Source organism: Ursus americanus, chromosome 7 (genome assembly GCF_024610735.1).
Source record: "Ursus americanus isolate L20-20 chromosome 7, mUrsAme1.1.p, whole genome shotgun sequence".
Classification (NCBI taxonomy): Eukaryota; Metazoa; Chordata; class Mammalia; order Carnivora; family Ursidae; genus Ursus; species Ursus americanus.
Window position 1 is genome coordinate 29,457,993 of NC_142133.1, and position 21,874 is coordinate 29,479,866.

At 34.7% G+C, this 21,874-nt stretch overlaps 1 protein-coding gene across 8 annotated transcripts in view; it reads left to right on the forward strand.

Annotated features, from left to right (window-relative positions):
* EHBP1 (EH domain binding protein 1) overlaps nt 1–21,874 on the forward strand; it is a 336,619-nt gene that overhangs the window by 55,380 nt on the left and 259,365 nt on the right. For all 8 annotated transcript variants that reach the window (XM_045788076.2, XM_045788073.2, XM_045788075.2 and 5 more), the window contains exons 3-5: nt 9,511–9,568; nt 16,509–16,604; nt 21,688–21,741. In XM_045788076.2, the coding sequence (XP_045644032.1) occupies nt 9,511–9,568; nt 16,509–16,604; nt 21,688–21,741 (208 nt within the window). The remainder of the gene's footprint in view (nt 1–9,510; nt 9,569–16,508; nt 16,605–21,687; nt 21,742–21,874) is intronic.

Consider the following 21,874-nt stretch of genomic DNA (forward strand, 5'->3'; position numbering starts at 1 on the left):
GCAAAACTTCTTAAACTTCTTAACTTATTTATGTCTTAGTTTCCTTATTTGTAAAATAGGGATATTAATATCTATTCAGATTGTGAGGCAGGTCATAGAGGATGTGAATGACACCTTCTAGTGTTGGGCAGTGCAGCACCTTATTACCTACTTGTGGGGTTTTTGTGAACTTTAAATGAGTTAGTATATGTAGGACACTTAAGACACTGTCTTAAACACATGATATGCTATGCAGGTATTTGCTGTTCTTCTTTTTAAAAATATCCTCATGGTGGTGAATCTTTTGAGGATGGGTTATTATTCTTGGCAGTGGTTAATTTGGAGTCCTTTTTGTGAATAAGGAAGATCTTCAAAGTAATGACTGTTTTCTTGTATATAACCACTTAGCATTTATTCAACCCTTTCTTGCCTTTATTCTTACTAGTCTTATTTAAACTCTTAAAAATTTACCCCTTTATAAATGTACAATCAGCTGTGTTTAGTATATTCAGAGAGTTGTGCATATATCATCACTATCTAGTTCAGAATATTTTCATCACCCAAAAAAGAAATCCTGTTCCTCTTAATAGTCATCCCTGTCTTTACTCCCCTTTCCAAGCCTCTGGCAATCATGAGTCTACTTTTGTCTCTATGAATTTGCCTATTATGGTCATTTCATATAAATGAAGTTATACAATAAGTGACCTTTGGTGTCTGGCTTATTTCACTTAGTGTAATGTTTTCTAGGTTCATCCATGTTGTAACTTGTATCAGCATGTCATTCCTTTGTATGGCTGAATAATATTCCGTTGAATGGATATACCACATTTTGTTTATCCATTCATCAGTTGGTGGGCATTTCAGTTGTTTTCATTTTTTGGCTGTTATGGATAATGCTGCCATCAACATTCGTGTACAAGTTTTTGGGTATATATCTAGGAGTAAAATTACTGGATCTTATGATAAGTCTATGTTTAACTTTTTGAAGAATTACTCAGCTTTTCCACAGCAGATGTACCCTTTTACAATCCCATCAGCATTGTGTGAGGGTTTCATTTTCATCATATCTTTGCCAATACTTATTATCTATCTTTTTGAATATAAACTTCCCAGTGTGGGTATGAATGGTATTTCATTGTTCAATAACATACTTCTAACTTAAAAAAAATTTATTTTTGATTTTAGACTTTATAGCTTCTTAACGTGATCAGTGAGGATTTAGCTGTTATACCACCTCCTCCCTGAAGCAACCTAACCCTTCGTTTTTACCATCCTTCCTATTTTCCAGCCAGCTTTACAAGAGTTAGATCAGAATTCATTGTTATGACCTAGTGTTGTTTGCAGCTGAGCACTGTGGTATTATCACATTGCCTTTCTTTTGATTTTTCTTGTGTTAAAATATGCTGGTTTTTTTTGCTGTTTTCCCACCTATATATGTGATTATTATTCCTAAATTTTTCTGTCAGCCTCTCAAAATTCCTCTGAGAACAGTTGAACGTTGGTGATTCATTAGTTCCTTTTTCCCCTGTAGTCCACCAGTGTTCTGCTCCATTTGGAATTTTTTTTTCTAGGCCTGTGGCATTGGTGACATATTGAGACTTTTTAAAAAACTGTCATCCTGGGAGATTAGTCAGATACTTAACCTCTGGATTGATCTGAATTTCTTGACATGTGAGGTTTGTTCCAACAAGCCTATAAGAAAAGAAGAGTAAAAATATGCTAAATTAAAAGAAGTGGTGTGGGTGATTTCCGTAAAACAATAAAATAGGAGGGAAGACCAATATTGCACACATGATACAGTAGTGATTACTTATAATGCTATTTGTCTCAGAAATAACCTTGTATTAAAAAATGATAAACCCTTTGTACTGTTGAATAGTACAGCAAAAAAGAAAAAAAATATATATATATATATATTTTTTGGTGGCCTGTTAAAAAGTGTACTCAGTTCAAGAATGCCAAACCGCACCTCCTCAGTTTGACTGGTGCTGTCTCTAAATACTGATATATAGGTATTAGAAATTTCTGTCAGCAAAAGTCCATGGGCATCACCAGTTAAATATTTTTGACCAAAAGCAGTCACTCTGTGAAAATGTTTTAAAGACAGTAGGAAGATGCAAAAATATAATTTTAAAAAAGTGGTTTTATTTAAGTGACAAAGATTTACAGCTCCTGTTATTAGAACTATCCTTTCATTTTTACAGAAAAGAAATATATCCTATATATGAGTACTTCATCTTGTATAATTTTCTTCCTATTGAATTAATTATTACAGCTTGCTAAATAACTCCTGTGAAGTAAGCATAAAGGAATATAATTAACTGGAGCTACAGCAGTTATAATACAGTAGGAGGCAGATGTACCTACTGAAGGATAAAAATAATTACTTGAGAAATACTAAAGTTAGAGTACTTCTGTGATAAGACAATTTCTCCCTTTTGTTTCAATATTCACAGCATCCCACCATGAAATGTTCAGTTATGGCTAAGAGCCCTTTCCCCTAAAAAGAATAACCTTGTTATTTAGTGAAGTGGCTATTCACATTAACTACAGGATTAATATTTTGAGCTCTCTTTTTCTTATTGCAAACACATCCTGGATTCTGTGGTGGCAGAAATATGTTGTACTTTTGTGTTCTAAAGACTTATGGTTCCTTATTTTTAATCTAGGAAAAGCTCAGGGGCTTAAATATTAATTACTAGGTTTTGAGTTATAGCTGTCTTTTATCTTTGGAAGCATCAATTTCATATAAATGAAAACCAGTAGTACATAAAAAGGTTAAATTTGGTCTCAGTACTTTGCAAAGAAAACTTAATACAAGATAGCAACTGTTTTATTATTATGTATGTGTATTTTTAAATTACCGAATTTTCTAGAATGTTGAGTTACTATAGCAGACACACCCAGAAATCCAAGTGGTTTAACCTAATAAAAGTTAATTTCTTGCTCACATCTCAGTCTAGAGAGGGTATTCCAGGTTGACTGGCTTCCATGTGGTCAGCTGGGAGCCCAGAAACCTTTTATCTTATGACTGTGCCTTCCTCTGCATTCTGGAATCCTCTCTATTCAACTGGCATGGAGAAGGCATACTGTTTATTACCCGTTTTACTCCAGAAGTGATACCAATAACTTCTCACATTCCAGTGGTAAGAAGTATCATGTGGCTCCATTTCAATGCCAACCTGATGGTGGTAGAGGTGGTGGGTGGGGTCAGTTGAGGGGCTTCTTGCAGCACCTCCCAAAACTAACACTGCGCTTTGGACAGGGAGCATGAATCTTTGGTGGTCAGTTTACTGTTCTGCTAAAAAATATTACTTCCCCTTTCATATTGTTACTCAAAGTTAATAATATTAGCTAGCTCTAGATTATAAGAAAACAGGAGGCAAGTGATTTCATGCCATAAATTCTTTACCCTATTCCTGAATTTCTCATTTCATTTTAAACCACCAAATATTTAGTCAATTATAGTCATTTAATCTTACAGTCATTGAACCACTGTGTTTTAGAACTAGCTGAAATCTATCGGTTCTCGGCCTTTTGGCTAAGATCAAGTGTAGAACTAGCTGAAATCTTAGTCATTTCTTCATTTGATAAATTAGGGAATAGGCCCAGAGAAATGGAGACGAATTCTGAAGGTTACTCAGCGCCAGAACTAGGAAAAATACATTTCCTCTGTGCTAGTATGCTCTTCTCTATACTGTGTCGCTTTGGAAGGGTCTTCTTTTACAAATTCATATCTCTTAGATTAATGCAAATTGTTTCCTCCAATTTCTTTCCTTTCAGTACCCTCCTAAGGTACTTACCCTGGAGAAAGGGGAATTTTGATTGATGTAGAGGAGAAAGAGTGATCTGATAAGTATTTGTCATATTGTTATTGTTTGGACCATAGTGGAGTGTCAAGGTAAAATTTAAGAAATTGTTTAACTCTGTTCATACTTAATTCTAAACTTAAAAGGGTTGTTTTATTTTAAATAACAGCCCCCCCCCACATTTAAATAGCTCTCCAGCATAAAGTAATATAAATGCATTGCAGAAAATAAAGAAAAGTATATCTTTAAAATGACATGTAATTTTGCTTTCTAATAGTGGCCACAGTAGCATTTTGAGATATTTCTTCCTGGTATCTTCTTTCATTATAGAGTATAGGAAAAAATTTTTAATCTGTATTAAATAAACTTAACATGATATCCTAAGCATAGTCCCATGCTTGTCAATGTTGTTAGAAAATATATTAAATGGCTTTATAATTTTGTAGTAGACAGATGTACTGTATTAGTCACTCATCTTTTGTCGGATTTTATATTTAAGGTGTCATAAATTACAGGTTTAAAAATAAATTTTAAATAAGTAATCTCAGTGGTTGGGTAGGCTCTTTTTGTCAGTGTGCATATTTCCTGAGATAAATATAAGTAGAGCTTTCTCTGCGTAAGGTTTTATTGTCTTCTCTGTGTTCCTCAAGGTTGTGCTAGAAATGGGGTACTTTGTGTACTTGCTTGTCTCTCTACTGGTTTGTAAACTTTTAGAGGATCGAGGTTTATTTTCTTTTATCTTTGTATCTCCATTGCTCAGCACAGTGCCAGGAACATAATAGACATTCAGTGAAATATATATAGATAGATAGATAGATACCTATATCTATATCTATTTATATATATTTTTTTACCTTTAAGCTCACTAGCGGCAAAAGAGGAGGGCACAAAATTTAGCTTCAGACCAAAGAAAGATACAGCTTACTGTTTTGTACTCTGGTTCATTGTGGCTCTCTTATATTTTCCTTTTTCCACTCATTATTCTCCTCCTTCCTACTCTCTGGTTTTAATATCAGGACCATAGTTTGAGACAAGTCTTGCCACCTTCACATTTAGCTTATTCTTGTTCCTGTTTAAGGACTCAGAGGGTAGGTTAGAGGTGTTAAATTTATTTTTTTTTTAAATTTTAATTTGTGTTGTAAAGTTTTCTTCCCTGAATAAACCCACCAAAAGACTTCAGTTTTTTTAATGGAACACTTTAGATAGATTTCAAAGAAAGTGCATCAGTGTGTATATTTTATGTGCATGTGTATAAAATGTTTGCATATGTAATTATGTATGTTTGTATTTATATGTCTGTGTATGTATTATGTGTAGGCCTACCTGGTTACTTAACTTAGGGGCTGGGGTAGAAATGTTAAATATGTGATTGTTGAATTCTCTAAGAAACCTGAGCTCCATCAGGTTTACGTTTTGGCTTTTTGGGTAGAAAGTTGTATAATTATAGGTTCTTTGGTAGTTGGATGACACTCTCACTCTGTCCCTGGCCTCTTGTGTACACATATGTAAATATTTAAATGTTCTTGTCTAGTATAGTATAGATGCTTAAAATATTAATTGTGGTCAGCTAATTGTGTGGTTATTGGTACTCATCTATTGAGAACAATAAGTCACAGCATCTTTATTTTAGAACACTGCGTCATGTTGCCTATGATAATGCAAAGGTGGACTGATTTCTAGTAAAGACATTTTAAAAATGGGACATCACTTAGAAGCACAAAAAAGTTTAGTTGTCTCTGGGGGTATTCTCAGATAAGTCATTTATGTTTTATTTACATTCTTGGAACTTCAGACATTTAGGTTAGGAGACCGCCCTTCCTGATTTTTTATGGTAAAAGGTTTCTCTGTTCTGAAGCACTGAGATCAGGATGGTTGAGGGGAGGGAGGTGCCGAGAAGCTGAGTTAGGAGGAGGCAACAGTGCAGGTGGCCTGAATGGTGGCTTAGGATGATGTGTGGGGTCGGGGCCGGGGTAGGGGGGAGATAACCCCACTGCTGGCACAACTTACACCTCACTAGTGTTTGAAGTCAGGAGGTACAGGGATTGCTTACCAGTCTCCCTGTAAAACAGTGGTTCTCAACTTTGGCTGCATATTAGAATCAGCTGTAGGAATTTTAAAAAATCTCTACATGACACCAATTAAATCAGATTCTCCAGGAGTGGAACCTAGGCATCAGTATTTTTAAAAGCTTCCCAACAGATTCCCATGTGCAGTGAAGGTGAGAATCCCTGCAAATTTCAAGTAAGCTGCAGAGAGGATGTATTGTATAGCTACTGGCTGTAGTTGGACCTCATCAACTATAATTAACCAGTTGGGAATTCTTGCTGGAAACTTAAGGTTCATTCATCAGCAAATGTTCATTGAGCCTCAACCTTGTACCAAATTCTTATTAATTGTTAGGAATATAAAGATAAGGTGTGGTTGATAAAGGATTGTAATGTAGTAGAGGAGATAGAAATAATAAAAATGTAATATAGGGCATATCGAATATTTAGATAGACATGTTTTTAAGGTATTACTGGAAATACAGCAGTAGGAGCAGGTAACTCTGCCTGAGCTATGGAATATGGAATGGGGGAGAAGTGAGCAGTGGTCAAGGTTTCACAGAGAAGTGATGAATTAAGAATTTATCGGGTAGAAAAGGGAGAAAGAGGAAATTTTGGTAAGAAAGGTAGTACCATGCAAAGATGTGAAGAGACTGAAGGAGTATGTGTTCAGATATTTGTAGCTAGAAAGGTAGACCAGAGTCAGGTGGTGAAGTGCCTTATAAACAACATTCAAGAATATGGATGTTGTTTTGCATGTCAGGTTGTCACAGGGTCAAATGTATACAGGGTCGAAATAGAAGCTGGTCAGGTGTCAGGTAATAGTGGAGGGTCTAGCAATCCGGACAGCATGGACTTTGTTTAAAAGCATTTAAGTAAGAGCTGATTTTTAAAATTTAAGTTCAAAGTAAAAGAAAATGGAATACTCTTATGGTGAAATGAATCTGTCAAATTCAAACTGCAAGGACCAGTTTGTAGTAACTTCAGTGTAAGAGACAACTATAGGATAAAAAAACAAGGAAAAGCTGTACGATTTTGTAGCATTTCTAAAGAAGTACCATAGAAATATAATTAAGAGTTGGGGTTGCCTGAAGATGTGGAGATGAGAACATGATGAAAAGGTTAGTGTAGTAATCTAGGTAAAATGTTCCAGCAAGCCATAAATACTTTCAAACAAGGTAGCCTACATTTATTGGCTACTCGTTTCCTCTACTGTTAAGCTGCCTGCATTGATCATATCTTCTTCCCAGCTCCATCTATTATATTACTATACTGCTCCCCATCTTCGTTGTTATTTGTTCTATTCTGCTTCTCTCTGTGTTGAACAAGGTTTTGTTTCTGCATTGGTTCGGATTCTTAGGTTAACATTCTGATATTTCATAGACACTTTCTTCTATTTCATCTGTAATTTAGCACTTCTGCATCTGGCTATTGCTCCCAACATCTCACTGTGGGAAGACTCACCAAAGCAAGCTACTGGTTTTAGTTTACAACTGTTATCTTTAATGCCTGACACTCGGAAATAAGCTTAGTCTTGGATGGAGAACCACCATTTTTCTATTTATAAGATGCTGGTTATTATCACCACCAGAAACATTGTGCATTTGTTTAGATGGCTCCTTAGTCAAACAGTTTTATTATTAGAACCTTCCTCCTGTTTTTGGTCTAGCTTTTCTTTGGGTTCTACCAGCTAAAATGAACAAGCATTAACATTTTATGATATTTATGTTGCTTTTTGCATCCTACTGCTTCCCTTGTTTAACTGGGATCTATGCATTGTAAACTCTTAGTCTTCATATGTCTAAAACCATTTCTTCTTTCTTTTCCCCCTTCCTTACGCAAATATTTATTGACTATCTGCTCTTTGCCAGGAACTGTCTAAAACCATTTCTTAAATGATAGTTTAGCCAGTATAAAACTCAAGGGCAGGGCGCCTGGGTGGCTCAGTCGTTAAGCGTCTGCCTTCGGCTCAGGGCGTGATCCCGGTGTTCTGGGATCAAGCCCCGCATCAGGCTCTTCTGCTGGGAGCCTGCTTCTTCCTCTCCCACCCCCCCTGCTTGTGTTCCCTCTCTCACTGGCTGTCTCTCTGTCAAATAAATAAATAAAATCTTTAAAAAAAAAAAAAACTCAAGGGCGACAGCTGTTTTCCTTTAGCAACTTGAAGATCGTTAGCTTTCTTGTCTTTTGGGCTCTGTTGCTGCTAATGAGAAGTTGCTATCAGTCCAGTGATTCCTTTGTTGGTAACCTGTCTTTTCTTTTTTCGTTTTTCTCTTTATTCTTGCTGCTTTGTAGTTTGTACGGTATCTAGATATTAGATTTATTTTTAATTACCCTATTCATTAAGATATAATTCCTTTTTTAAATTTAAGTTCAATTAGCCAACATACAGTACATCATTAGTTTTTAATATATACTTTCTATCTAAGGACTCTTCCAGTCTGGAGTATTCTTAGCCTTACCTCTTCAGTGTTTTCTTAGCTATTCCCACTGTTCTGAACTTTTAGCATTTCTGTTAGGCATATGTACTTCTCAATTTGTCTTTTATCTCTCTTATCTTGTTTTAAAATATTTTTATCACTTTATTTTTCTCTGCTACATTCTGCGTCAGTTCCTCAGTACTTTTTCATTGGACAACTCTCTTTGGACAGGTTAATAGGTGAATCATTGGGTAAGGAGTTTATGACTGGTGGCCTTTTATGTATGTGTATATATATGTGTGTGTGTGTGGATTTAATTAAATGAAATAAGAGGACAGGTCATCTGTTGATAGGGATTTTTGGGTAAAGTAAGTGAGACATAGAAAGTGGTGAAGGTCACTAAGATGAGTATATTATTCATTTCTTGGTTAAAAAGCTTTTATGTACAATTTTTTAAAGATAAAAATATAAGGAAAATAGCTAATAATCATAATCTTGATTTTTTCCCTCAGCACTAAAGAGAGCTTAGTTGTATTAGCTGAAAACAGGGTTTTTTGTTTTTGTTTTTGTTTTTTTGCTTTTTACTTTTTACTTTATATTAGCAGAAGGCAAAGAAGAAAGGTCTAAGAGTTAAAAGACCTGTGTTATAGACTTGGTTCTGCCAGAGCTTTTGATTAGTTATTTTGCCAGTTTTTTAAATTTATAAAATAGAAATAAGAGTATATACCTTACTTATTTTTAGTACTGTATTGTTTTTATGAAGATTGTTGAGATGGTCGACTATAAAAATGTTTTGAAAACCACAAACATTGTTCGTAAGATATGAGATGCAAAGGTATAAAGTGGTATAAAGTGTAACCCATAGATTTAAATTATTTTAGAAGTGCCATTTTTATGCTATTTTCTCCAAATTGAAGTAGATAATGTGTTAGATGTATAGCATTAATTTTTAAAGATGTATGTTTGCTTTTCTTTTTAAAATAGTTACCAATTCTAAGTATTTTATTTTACTTGGTTTGTCCCAGTGAATTCACTTGCTAAAGGATTTTTAGAAAAACATGTGGATAAAATATTTGTCATTTAAATTAGATATTTATATTCAACATTTACTATATTTGAATAACAGAGATTTATTGTAAGAATAACTGCTCTATGTAAAAGTGGATGATATTTTTGTCCTTTTAAAGGCACTAGAACTAAACTTTATTAATTTGATATAAGATTACTTAAGTTATGCCTTATCTTTTTCTTGCTTGACAGGCAACCAGATAAACTGGTGGTAGTTTGGACAAGAAGAAGCCGAAGGAAGTCTTCTAAGGTTTGTCTCTTTTCTAAATTCTTTTCTAAATTTCTTACCCAAATGTTGCATTTAACTTTTAGTCAAATTATGAAGCTTCTCTGGTCCCGGCATAGAATATTTTAAAATATTACTTGATATTTTGGGTTATTTCTAATTATCTAATCTACTAAAATGATTGATCAGGCATTGTGATTGTTTAACTGCAGTTCTGAAAATGGGAGCCAGATACCTGAGTTCTGATCTTGGGTGTGGTAGCCTGGAGTAACATCATTGTTATTTAACTTCTCTATACAATGGTAATCATGAATTAATGATTAAATAGGTACCACACTTACAAAATTGTACCTGGGATTGTTTACTCAGATTCCAAGAGGATGAAATTAAGGCAAACTTAAGAAATGATGAGTTATCTGAGTCCATTGCTGGGTTCAGAAAAGAGTTAGATTTTTCAAAGGTTTAAATTTTTTGCACTTAAAGCTTTGTGGGGAGTAGAACAGAATTTTTAAATGTTCAATAACTGAATATTTTTGTAAGCACACAATAACTATAAGCATGTTTAGTGGATATTGGTTTTTCCATAAGTAGTCCTGTGTGAGGAAAAAATTTATTCCCTTTAATTTGTTTAATTAAATTTCAGAATTTTTAATATTTCAGGGGCATCTTATCAAATTTTATTCAACTAAAATTACATATAGATCTTAATTATACAATGTAATGAGTTTTGATCAACATATACTTGTGTTATTAGTGCTCCTATTAGGATATAGACTATTTTCATCACTTTTTCCTTTGTGTCTTCTTCCAGTTAATTCCCAACTCTCAGAGGCAATCACTATTCTGATTTTCCTATCACCATAGACTAGTTTTGCCTGTTTTTGAATTTCATGTAAATGGAATCATACAGTAGTCCTATTTTATGTGTGGTTTCTTTTGCTCAACATAATGTTTTTGAGATTTATTCATGCTGTTGTGAATATTGGTTGTTTTTTTTTTTAATATTGAGTAGCATTCCATCAAGTGAATATACTGCAGTTTGATTATTTATGCCCCTGTTGAAGATTTGATTAATTTCTAGTGAATATCCCGAATATTCACTATTGTGAATAAGTCTGGTATAAATACTACTGAAACAGTATTTTAGGGGACAAATATTTTAATTTCTCTTGGGCAAATACATAGGAATGGAATTTGCTGGGTAATAGTGTTGGTACATTTTTAACTTTTAAATGTATTTCCAGCAGCCACATAGGAAAGGTCCATTGCATCATATCATGAACAACATCTTTTTCAAGCATATATTTATAGTTTGGGGGCATTGTATTTTGAGCCTATAATATTTTCTTATTCATTTACATGGCTATGAGGAAGGGTTCTGAAAGTAGACTTAGGGTCTTCTCTGTTTTGCTGGACATTTGTCACTTTTGCCTAGTGGGTCTTAGGCTTTTGTGGAAAGGAACAATATAAGGTCATCCACTAAGTATGATAGATGAATATGACTATAACTATGAATGTTAGACCCTATGTGTTTTAGCTGTCAAGTGAAAGTGATTGCCTCCTTTTAGTAATTAGATACTAATTATTTTCTAAAAAATATGAAATACAGTGAAATACTTTAGATTATAGGTCAATTCAGAATACATACCCATATTTGAAGTTAAATACACCTTTATTTGATTGCATTTTTGAAAGTCAGATAACTTTTAGGTCCAGATTATATTTCATATTATATCCAATACTTATTGAATCCTGATGGTGAAATCCAAACTTATGAGGCTACAGATTGATTTTTCTCAGAATACAGTATTTTCTAGAAGGGATTATTTCTTAGACTACTGTCCAGTTGTGATGCTCTTTATATTTCAGATCCCTACTGTGTATTTCAGAATCATTGTGTTTTCTCTTAAAACATTATAGATGTATTTCTTTTGAAAAATTTATGAGAACCCACAATGTGTTAAGCTCTTTACAGCAAGTGCATAGCATGTTCATGCATATGTGAAATGCTGTTTTATAAATTGTACAGAACACCCAAAAGGGGACCTAAAAATCCAGTTCCAGAAATTATGAAAGAAATGATAACAATATTATTCTAAACTTTAAACAAATAGCTGTTTTTTTTTTTTTTTAAATCTTAAGAAACTTGAAATCCATGACATTTTGGAATTCTTTAAAAAAAACTTGTGTCCCCAGCTATTTTTTTTTTAAATTAACTATTGGTTATACTAAATCCAAAGACTAGTACCACTTTTTTCTTCTGAAAGTCAGTTCTATTTTCTGATGGTTTTTCTTTAAAATACACATTATTTGCTGCTGAGTCCCATTGAAGTCACTGAGGAGGAAGAAGATCTCTACAATCATTGGCCATTTACTTTTAACTGTGTTTTTGGAAAGAGTTTGAGTTGTACAGTGATCAGTTTTGGTTTTTGTCATCCATATAGCTTGTTATTTCTCTTCCCTGATTCTATCTTTTTTTATATTGATAGATTGGAACTTGTAACTGAGATGCAGATAAATGTCAGATTGGAGAATAAATAAGGCATATTACCTTATTTAAACTTTAGTTCTCAGTTTAGTGCTCACTTTCTTTGGGCACATGTCTATTTTTATAGCTAAATACATAATTAAAATTCATTGATGACTCATTTTTTATTGAGAAAATAATTACCGTGGATAATTAACACAATATATAGCTTCCCTGCCTCTTCTCCTCAAGTCATGGCATTTATAATAAAGATTTTTGTCAGGATGCAGTTAATTTGTATATGCTTAAATAAGTTATTTTTCAATAAAATATAGGACAGTAGGAAGCAGGACAATTATGATAGTCCCCCCAAATTATGGCAGAGTAGTATGTTGCCTTAAATATGGCTTTCCAGCTAGAAATTTAAGCTCACAGAAAGATAGGAGAATTCCAAAGGGAAATCAGAGCTTTAAAGTCCTCACAGGCTTTTTAATGGCATTACCACCTTTACTTCTTGCTCTGTGGTTGTGCTCCAGCCTTTTACAACGTGCTGTGATATCAGGAGGGGGAGGTACAGTTGCAGAGCTTTGCCTTAATGGCAACAACTGTAAGGTAACTTTATATGTGACATCTTAAACATATAGGTATATGCAGTTTTATAAATTGAAAATTATTTAACAACTGACAACCATAAGTTTTTAGTGAAATATTTTTATTTTGTAGGAATCAGAAATAACAAGTGAATGTTTAGTCTATATTCAGTACCATATTAGGTACAAGTCTTTTAGGGAAGGTGTGACATGAAATAGTTAGAAAATAAGGCATTTTGAGGGTTAGGACCCTATATTGAGAAATGTTACCTTTTTCCTAGGCCTGCTTTGACAAACGATCTGTCATATGATTAAAAAGTGAGAAAAATTGTATAAGGGGAACTGGTTAATGTGGTCTGATCCTTTGTACTATTATCTGTACTAGGATGCTGACAAATAAAGAAATAACCTGCCTTTCCTAACTATACAAAGAAGCTGAACAGCTGTACTTGTGTTTCTGTGCCTAATTATTTTCTAAAGAATCCTTTCTGTTACTCTCAATGGAAACTGATCACGGTTCTTGTAGTGCTGATCTTTGCCAATGTGATGTGCTTTTTCTAATCAAGTTCTTAAAAACCTAAATTAACGTCCCCATGGATTTGTACAATTAGATGTTTATTGCACATATTGGTATTTTTACCCAATTTAGTGCTCACTATTTATACCCATATTTGGCTTTTCATTCTTTTTCTAGCTTCAGTTTCTTGAATTCCGTTTGAGGTGGAAGTTGTAGTAAGCTCTTTGAAAATAGGAATACTTTTTTTCATGTTTGCTACGGTGTGCATTCCTGGTTTCCTCTCCAGTAAAATTTACTTGGTCCTATTTTCTGCCTACTCTGTAGTAATTAGCTAACATTATAAAGCTGATAGTGCCAGCTACTCAGCTGGACTAATTGATTTTGTTACAGTGTCCTAACTTAGTCAAGTTGTACAGTCTCTAAAAGGAATAAGAGAAAGCCAGATCTCTGACTTAGTTGGACGTTTTTTGCTGGGGAGAGAGATGCTGGTTAGAATGGTAAGAAAATGACAGCATGCTAGCAACTTGGGAACTAGCACACCCTTACATCTTTTTTTAATTAAAAGAAAAAAGATTTCAGTTTGTTGAGCAGATTGTATTTTTGTTTGTTGAGCAATCTAGTTTCTGTGATCCAAGACTGAGAATTGAAAGAGGTCATTTAGAAGACCAGCATTAGGGTACCTGAGGAAATGATCTGACATTACCATCTACTAACTTTGCCCAGTTGTTAGGTAGTCTCTGCATTACCTGCTTTTCATCTCCATATCATCTAATAAATGTTAAGACCTTAGGGATAGAAAACTATTTTCTTGACTACTGTGTGAATCAGGGATAGAGCTGGGTATGATGTTGGTTAAGTAAAAAAATCTGAACTTGGAAATCATGGAGGTGGTTCTCCTACTGATGACTAGTTCAGGCAAGCTGTTTACTCTTTAATTGCTTTAGTTTCCTTATCTGCATTAGATCTCCTAAGGATATCTTCAGGTCTAAATTTCTTTGATGGTCATTTCTTCATTAAGAATTTTACAAAAAGGGGGCCCCTGGGTGGCTGAGTCAGTTGAATATCCCACTTGTCGTTTGGCTCAGGTCATGGTCTCATGGGTCATGAGATCGAGCCCCAAGATGGATTCTGTGCTCAGTGGGGAGTTTGAAGATTCTCTCACTCTTCCCTTTACCCCACTTGCACACATTCTTTCTTTCTCAAATGAATAAATCAATTTTTTAAAAGAATTTTACAAATACTTTATCTTTCTGTTGTGGTTAATAAGGAGAGTTCAGTTATTATACTCTTCTTATGTTTTTATTCTGTGGGGAGGCTATGAAAATAGAATGATGGTGAGTTTGAAGAGACCAGAGGAATAGCCTGATCTACCATCATAGTACATGAGATGACACAGAAATCCTCACAGACATTTATGATAGAGAATTGTCATCAATCTTCAAGATTAAGTATGTAGAATATGTAGAGCAGGGTTTTGATTAAAGATTATCTAAGGTAAGCAGAAATATACTTTTCAAAATGGAGATTGTTTACTTCGTGGAGTTTTTGTCCTAGGATTGTCAATAGGCATATTTCCATAAATAGGCAGGGCAATAGAGGAGTCTCTAGAGATAATTTTTAATCAACAGCACTCAGCTCTTTACCTTTGGGTATGGTGTGCTAAGTCTGTTGTGGTGAATCTTTACTTCCCTTCCCTTACCTGAAGTTTTGTGACTGGAGGGCAATGGAGAGCAAATAGAGGGAGAATTATTGACAATTTATGGATTGGAGTGAGGAGAATGCTACTAAACCTATTTCTTATGGTGGTATTTTAACTAACAAGATATGATATGATTTGAATGGACATAAATTTCCATGATCTCGATCCTTTCTCAGTTCCATTTTGTGGGTTCAGATTCAAAATCTGCCACTTACTTGCTGTGTGATCTTGGGCCAATCTGTGCCTCAGTTTTCTCATCTGTTAAATTTGTTCCTGGCGCACATCTGCACTCATATAACTTCTTTCCTATTATCACTGACAAAGGCCAGTCTGTCTCCTTTTCTATCATTAAGGACATTACTCTAGTAATTCTTTCTCTTTTGCATCATTAAATTTCCCCCTTAACTGGATATTTCCCATCAGCATTAAAATATTTTTCTCTTATTAAAAAAATTCTCTCTGACACTATTTTACCACTATCACCAGACTGTTTTTCTCTTTCTCTTTCAGCAAAACACTTCAGAGGAATTGCGTGTACTTGATATCTTTAATTTCTTTTTTCCTATTCTTTCTTGAACCCATTCCAATCCAATCAGGCATTTGCTCTCCTTATTCCACAGGAACAGCTTTTGTGAAGTCAGTAATGGCTTCTGCTTTGTTAAATCCAGTGGTCATTTTTCAGGCCTTGTCCTGTCTAACCTGTCATCAAGACTGGGCACAGGTGATTGTTCCCTTCTCCATGAAACATTTTCTTCACTAGCTTTCAGGATGCCACATGCCTCTCGTTTTCCTTCTGCTGTACAAACCCTCTTTTGCTGAGCCATCCTCATTTCTTGGATATGTTAATGTTGTGCTCCAAGGTTCATTTTTGAACATTTATATTCTCTAGCTGTACTCCTTCCCTTGGGATCACATCCACTCTTAAGCTTTAAGTATTACCTGTGTGCTAATGATTCCCAGATTTATTACTCTAGGCACATATATCCACCTGCCTATTTGAACATGTACATCTGACTATGTAATAAGTATCTATTCTCTTTCAGTTTTGATTTTTTTATTTCTTCAATTAACTTTCTTATCCAGCTTTGACTAGAAATGCCACCACAACAAAAGAACCATAGTGGTGACCCCCAAATTTGGGGAGTCCTTAGGGAACCATGATAAACAAGATTTACAAGAAAAAAGAATCTTGAAAATTATAAGTGCTAGAAATATTAACTCTGTAAAAACTGCTTGCTTCTTTACTTGTGCCAAATAAACATTACAGTTTAATAGGAAATGAACTTAAATGCAAAGTATATACTTTGTTTTTCCTTTTAAAGAATGAAATTGCCTTTAAGTTCCTAGATCACAAAATATTTTTTAAAATATTTCTCCTAACAAAATTTTTATCCAGTCACAAATAGTAGCTTTTGAAAACATGAGACACCTCATCTTTGCATACTCTTTTATGTGGTGGTGGGGAGGGAAGAGGGTAAAGTTTTGGTTACAGATAGTAATCTATAGCTGTCATGTGATAGAATTGTCATGGCCCAAGTTTAATGCTTGAAAAGTCTTATTTGACTAATCATTTTTGTTTCAAGGAGACTACAGATCTGATGGATAGTTTAATAGGGTCGATAAACTTTTGTAAATTATTAACATGGCATTTCCTGTACTTCATATTGAAGCCATTATTTCTATTCTGGTAGGCTCATAGCTGGCAACCTGGAATAAAAAATCCATATCGTGGTGTTGTAGTGTGGCCTGTTCCTGAAAACATTGAAATCACTGTGACACTTTTTAAGGTAAGTTCCATTTTTATAAGTCATAGAACTTAAATAGTCATGGTTCTAAATGACAGAATATTTCATTATTCATTGTTCTATATATTTGAGTCCAACCTGGTTCCTTGATGTGCATTATTTTTATGGATATAGCAATTTAGAACAATGCAAGGGCATCAGGGTATTTCATGGTCTATGAAGTCAGAATAATCTGGGAGCCCTTTTGGACTTCTTACAATTGACATCAGTTATAATACTTCTTTTACTACTTCCTACATTCTACTCCCAGGAAATTTTAAAGTGCTTCTTTGTGGAAAGCTGAGGTTTATGGAATTCTTAGTCCTGAGCCTCATGTTGTGAGCCCAGTTTGACTAACTATAAGATGTGTTTTTTTTTTTTTTTTAAGATTTTATTTATTTATTTGACAGAGATAGAGACAGCCAGCGAGAGAGGGAACACAAGCAGGGGGAGTGGGAGAGGAAGAAGCAGGCTCACAGCAGAGGAGCCTGATGTGGGGCTCGATCCCATAACACCGGGATCACGCCCTGAGCTGAAGGCAGACGCTTAACCGCTGTGCCACCCAGGCGCCCCTACAAGATGTGTTTTAAAATTAGTACTTGAGGGGCGCCCGGGTAGCTCAGTTGGTTAAGTGACCGGCTCTTGATTTCGGCTAAGGTCATGATCTCAGGGTCTCACGTCATGATCTCAGGGTCGTGGGATCAAATCCTGCATCAGGCTCTGTGCTCAACAGGAGTCGGCTTGAGATTCTCTCTCTCCCCCTCTCTTTACCCCTCCCCCCACTCTGTCTCTCAAATAAATAAATCTTTAAAATTAGAATTTGAGGAGTATTTTATTGATGTTAATGTAAGAAGTTCTAAATTGATATTTGATAAATATCGATATTAATATTTTACAAATACTGCAGCTTAAAAGCAAAATTCTGGTTGTAAATTCAAAGGGCAGATCCAAAAACATAGCTGTATGTATACCTACCTGCCTATTAATACATACATGCTTTTTTCTTGAAAGTCTTCCATATTTCCTGGAGCATTATAAAGTAGTCCTCACCAAGTCCTCATTAAGCACTAGAATCTTTACTTTCCTAACTAACTCCCTACCTGCTCCAAAAGAATGGTGGGGAAAAGTCTCATTTTTAGACTTTATGAAAGTGGTGAAATTAGAAAGCACACGCTTCATTTCTTCTTTGAAGCGTTCCAGTTGTATTGAAGTTACTTTTTCAGGACAGAAGGGATGAGACAATAGCTGCTCTTCCTTTTTTTTTTCAGAAAGTTCAGGACCATCCTATAGCCCTTCAGTCAGCTATCCTAAAAGCCTGTTATTGAACCTCCCTCATCTATATACTTCCTAGTGGAATGATACAGTAAGCTTGGTAGAGAGTGCAAGACCTTTAATTCTCACAGCAACCCTAGGGTTGTGTAATTATTCCTGTTGTACTGATAAGGAAACTGAGACTAAGGAAGAAGGTCTCTTGCTAAGTCACAGTGATTTCACCCTCTTCATTCTTCTACATTGTACGACCTATCCTGTAATAAAAACTACAGCAGGATCTCTGATATTCTTGAGGAAGATTTTTAAGTAATCTCTTGAGTATTTTGATTTGGTTTGCTGTTTACATTGGGAAAGATGAAATGAATGGACATAGTTTTACAACTTAAAAAAATGATGACAGTAAGCGGCTAGAATAGAGCTGATAAATAGTTGACAGCCATGTGTTTGGGGAAAGGATGTGCACTGAGTGATTCTGAGTTGAAAGTGGCTGTTGAAATGTAGTACTTGGAGGATTAAGAGTTAAGTGTTGTTTTCAAGTACTGATGGGAATGTTGAGCATATCTTTATCATGGAACTTTTATGACTTCGAGTGTTAGCCTGTAGAAAAAACCCCAAATACCCCTTTCTCCCCAGTTGTAGTAAACATTTCTGTTCGGTTGTGCTATTGAGGCAACCTTGTGATCATTTTAAATATTAAAAAAATATTTTCAGTGGTCGCTTTTATCTTCCCAACTCCCCAGAATTCTAATAGAAAGGCAGAAAGGTAAAACAACTTATCATTCTTACGGTGTAAATTTTGGGTCTTGTTTTTGACAGCATTTAAAATATTCAAGTGGAAAACTTTTTCATGTTTTCCTTTTTCTTTTACTTCTATTAAAGTCCCACAATTCATTTAATCTTGAAATTCACAAGTAGGAAAGGATTGCTCTAAACCCTTTTGTCCGAAGTGTAGTATTCAATAGAGGTGTGCTCAAAGACAAAATGCTTTTATGAAAAGTTAGCAGTATGTTTCATTTTCCTGTGACTTAGCCAGAAATTAACTTTTCTAGCCTGCATGCTTGTTTTTGAAATTTGAATTAGATTGAGAGACTATGGACTCTGGGAAACAAACTGAGGGCTTCAGAGGGGAGGGAGGTGGGGGATTGGGATAGGCCGGTGATGGGTATTAAGGAGGGCACATATTGCATGGAGCACTGGGTGTTATACACAAACAATGAATCATGGAACACTACATCAAAAACTAAGGATGTGCTGTGTGGTCACTAACAACATAATAAAAAATTTAAAAAAAATAGCTATTTCTAGTAAATAAATTTTTTAAAAAGCTTGTTAGGGTTTTGAAAAGAAAAATGGTTCTTTAAGCCATTTTCAATTTTTCTCTTTACTGCAGTGAGGAGAAAGGAGGCTCTATAGGGTAGAAAGTATGATTCAGAGAAGACTTAATTGATTCAAGCTAGAAGCAATTTTCATTACAAATGTTTTTGTCTGGTCAATAATATAAATAGTTAATTGTGTAGCTATGCCATTTAAAAATGGCCTGAAAATGAACGTTACTATTGTTCTTTTACATCTTTTGACTGACTTTGCCCTATCAGATGTGTCCCTTGGTCCTGCTGGGATTATTCCCGTAAGAGTAATACATCGTCTGTGTTTTTTAAAAAATGTTTCATCTGCTTTGAGAATTAATGTATGTCATATGTAAGACATGTTCAATGTTTGTTAAATTATAGGATATAGTCATTAATTTATTCCTTAGATATTCTTGAGAGCCTACTGTGTGCCTGATACTTTTCTAAGTCTGGGGACAAAGTAGTAAAACTGGACCAAAAACATAGCTAAAAGACCTGGAATCATAGCATAGTTTTACTACTTAATTGTTGTTCACTGTGGTATGGTACATCTTTTAGTTCTCAGGTTTCTGTTCTTTTAAATGGGAATAAAAACATTACCTATTTCATAAGTTGCTGTGATGACGAAAACAGCACAGTAACTGGGGCAGAGTGTGTGCTCAGTAAATATTTATTGTATTATTATTATATTAGCTGTTCTGGAGCTATACTGCATTCCTCAACAAAATGAGGGGGAAGAGCAGGCAGGAAGGGTGGTAAGATGTCTCTTTTTTCAGCATTGTTGTACACGGTATTACTTGGTCTCTAAAGTAGCACTGCTTGTGCCCTAAATCACTTATGGAAAAGTTCCTTCAACCTTTATTTACAGTATTCTCTCTCCATAAGCCTTGCTCATGGGCAGGGCCAAGCTGAGGAAACAAATGTCAGGTAGACAGCTCTTCCTGTCTTTCTCTTCTAGCCTTTCCTACCTCCCCCTGCCTATCATCACCAAAGAACCTTCTTTTTGGCAGATTTTTATCCCATTTATGTGAATTTACTCATAGACCTAATTGCCTCAGTACAGCTCAGAATCAGCCAGCCACCATGCTTTAAAGTGAAGAATAAGTAAACAAAGAAGTAGCTAAGGAGTTTGGAATTTATCCCACAGGTTGTAGGTGTCATTAAAGAAATCTGAGTTGGTACTAACATGGTCCGAATTGTGGTTTGGGAGGATAATATGTGTATAAGATTGATTGGAGGGCAGAAAACTGAAAGAATGTAATAGTCACTTTTATCTTGAAATACCTTAGTACCAAAACTCAACTGTGGCAGTAGAAGCAAAAGATTATTAATATACTAAAGTGGACTCAATCATGAATAAGAGGCTTCCCTATGAGAAGCATGTGGGAGCCGAGTTCCACTAGAGGGATTTTCAGTGCCTCCATCCCTCTGCCTTCTCTACTACGTGTAGTTGAATTTGAATAAGTAAATGCACATGTGATGCGACCCCACAACTTTCCTTTTTATGTCTTATACTTACTGTTGCCTTTTGTCTTTACTTATTCGAATATCTGTGGAAATCCTATATAATCCCATCTAGCCCAGATGCTTTCTCTCTCATAAAGCTTTTCTATTCATTCCTGTTAGTGATGTGTTTTTTTCTAATCTGTGGTGAAACCATGTATTTCTTTCATCATATTTATTTAGATTAGTTGTGTTTGTCTTCAAAGGCAAGGACAATTATGTTTGAGTCCATATAGCCCATCTCTAGTTTCTATATAATAAGAATATATATAATTTTTAGGTATAATAATTTTTACATAATACTCTTATCTAATATAACAATAAATATATAAAATATATACATACATATATAATACATATTTGTAATGTAAATACTTGCAAAAGTGTGCCTTTTTTTTTTTCTTTTAAATTTTCATTTGGTTGGAGGATCCATTACCTTACCTCAGGTTTCTGAGGCATCTTCTGGGTTAGTGGGAGGGGAGGGGAGTGAAACAGCCACTCCACTTTGCCATTTTGTGTAGATTATGGAGTCCCTTGCGGTGCTTTGAAATTCCAGATGTTTATATAACCTCTGCAGAAGAAGACCTTTTCTCAAGTGGTACTTACTGTTAGTTTAAAAATAAGATGAGGGCTTTATATGAACATTTTATATCTTAATAAAGTACTTCTTAAATTCACTCACTAAATTAGCAGTCTCTCTGATCAGGGTTCTTTTTGTCTTGTCATTGGTGCAATGATGGACGATAATTACATGCATCAACATAAGTAAAATAGAGAATTTTTCAATGTAAAATAAGAATTTAGATGTAGAGAAATTGTGGAAGTTTCATAAAGGTAGGCTATTGTGCTTCTCCCTTTTTAAAAGTTGGTAAAAGCTAAAAGCAGAGCTGTTTATATGTTCTTGATTGGATTAATTGGTTTAAAGAAATATATTTCAACTTTATATTTTGCTTTTTTTACAGGATCCTCATGCAGAGGAATTTGAAGATAAAGAGTGGACATTTGTCATAGAAAATGTAAGCTAATGGCAAATTTCATCACCTTTCACATTGTTGACTATATACATTGTTAAAGTACACTAGCATTTTGGTGGTAGGAGAAATGTTACCTATGATAATTAGTGATTTGTAGCTTTTAGAATTTTTTAAA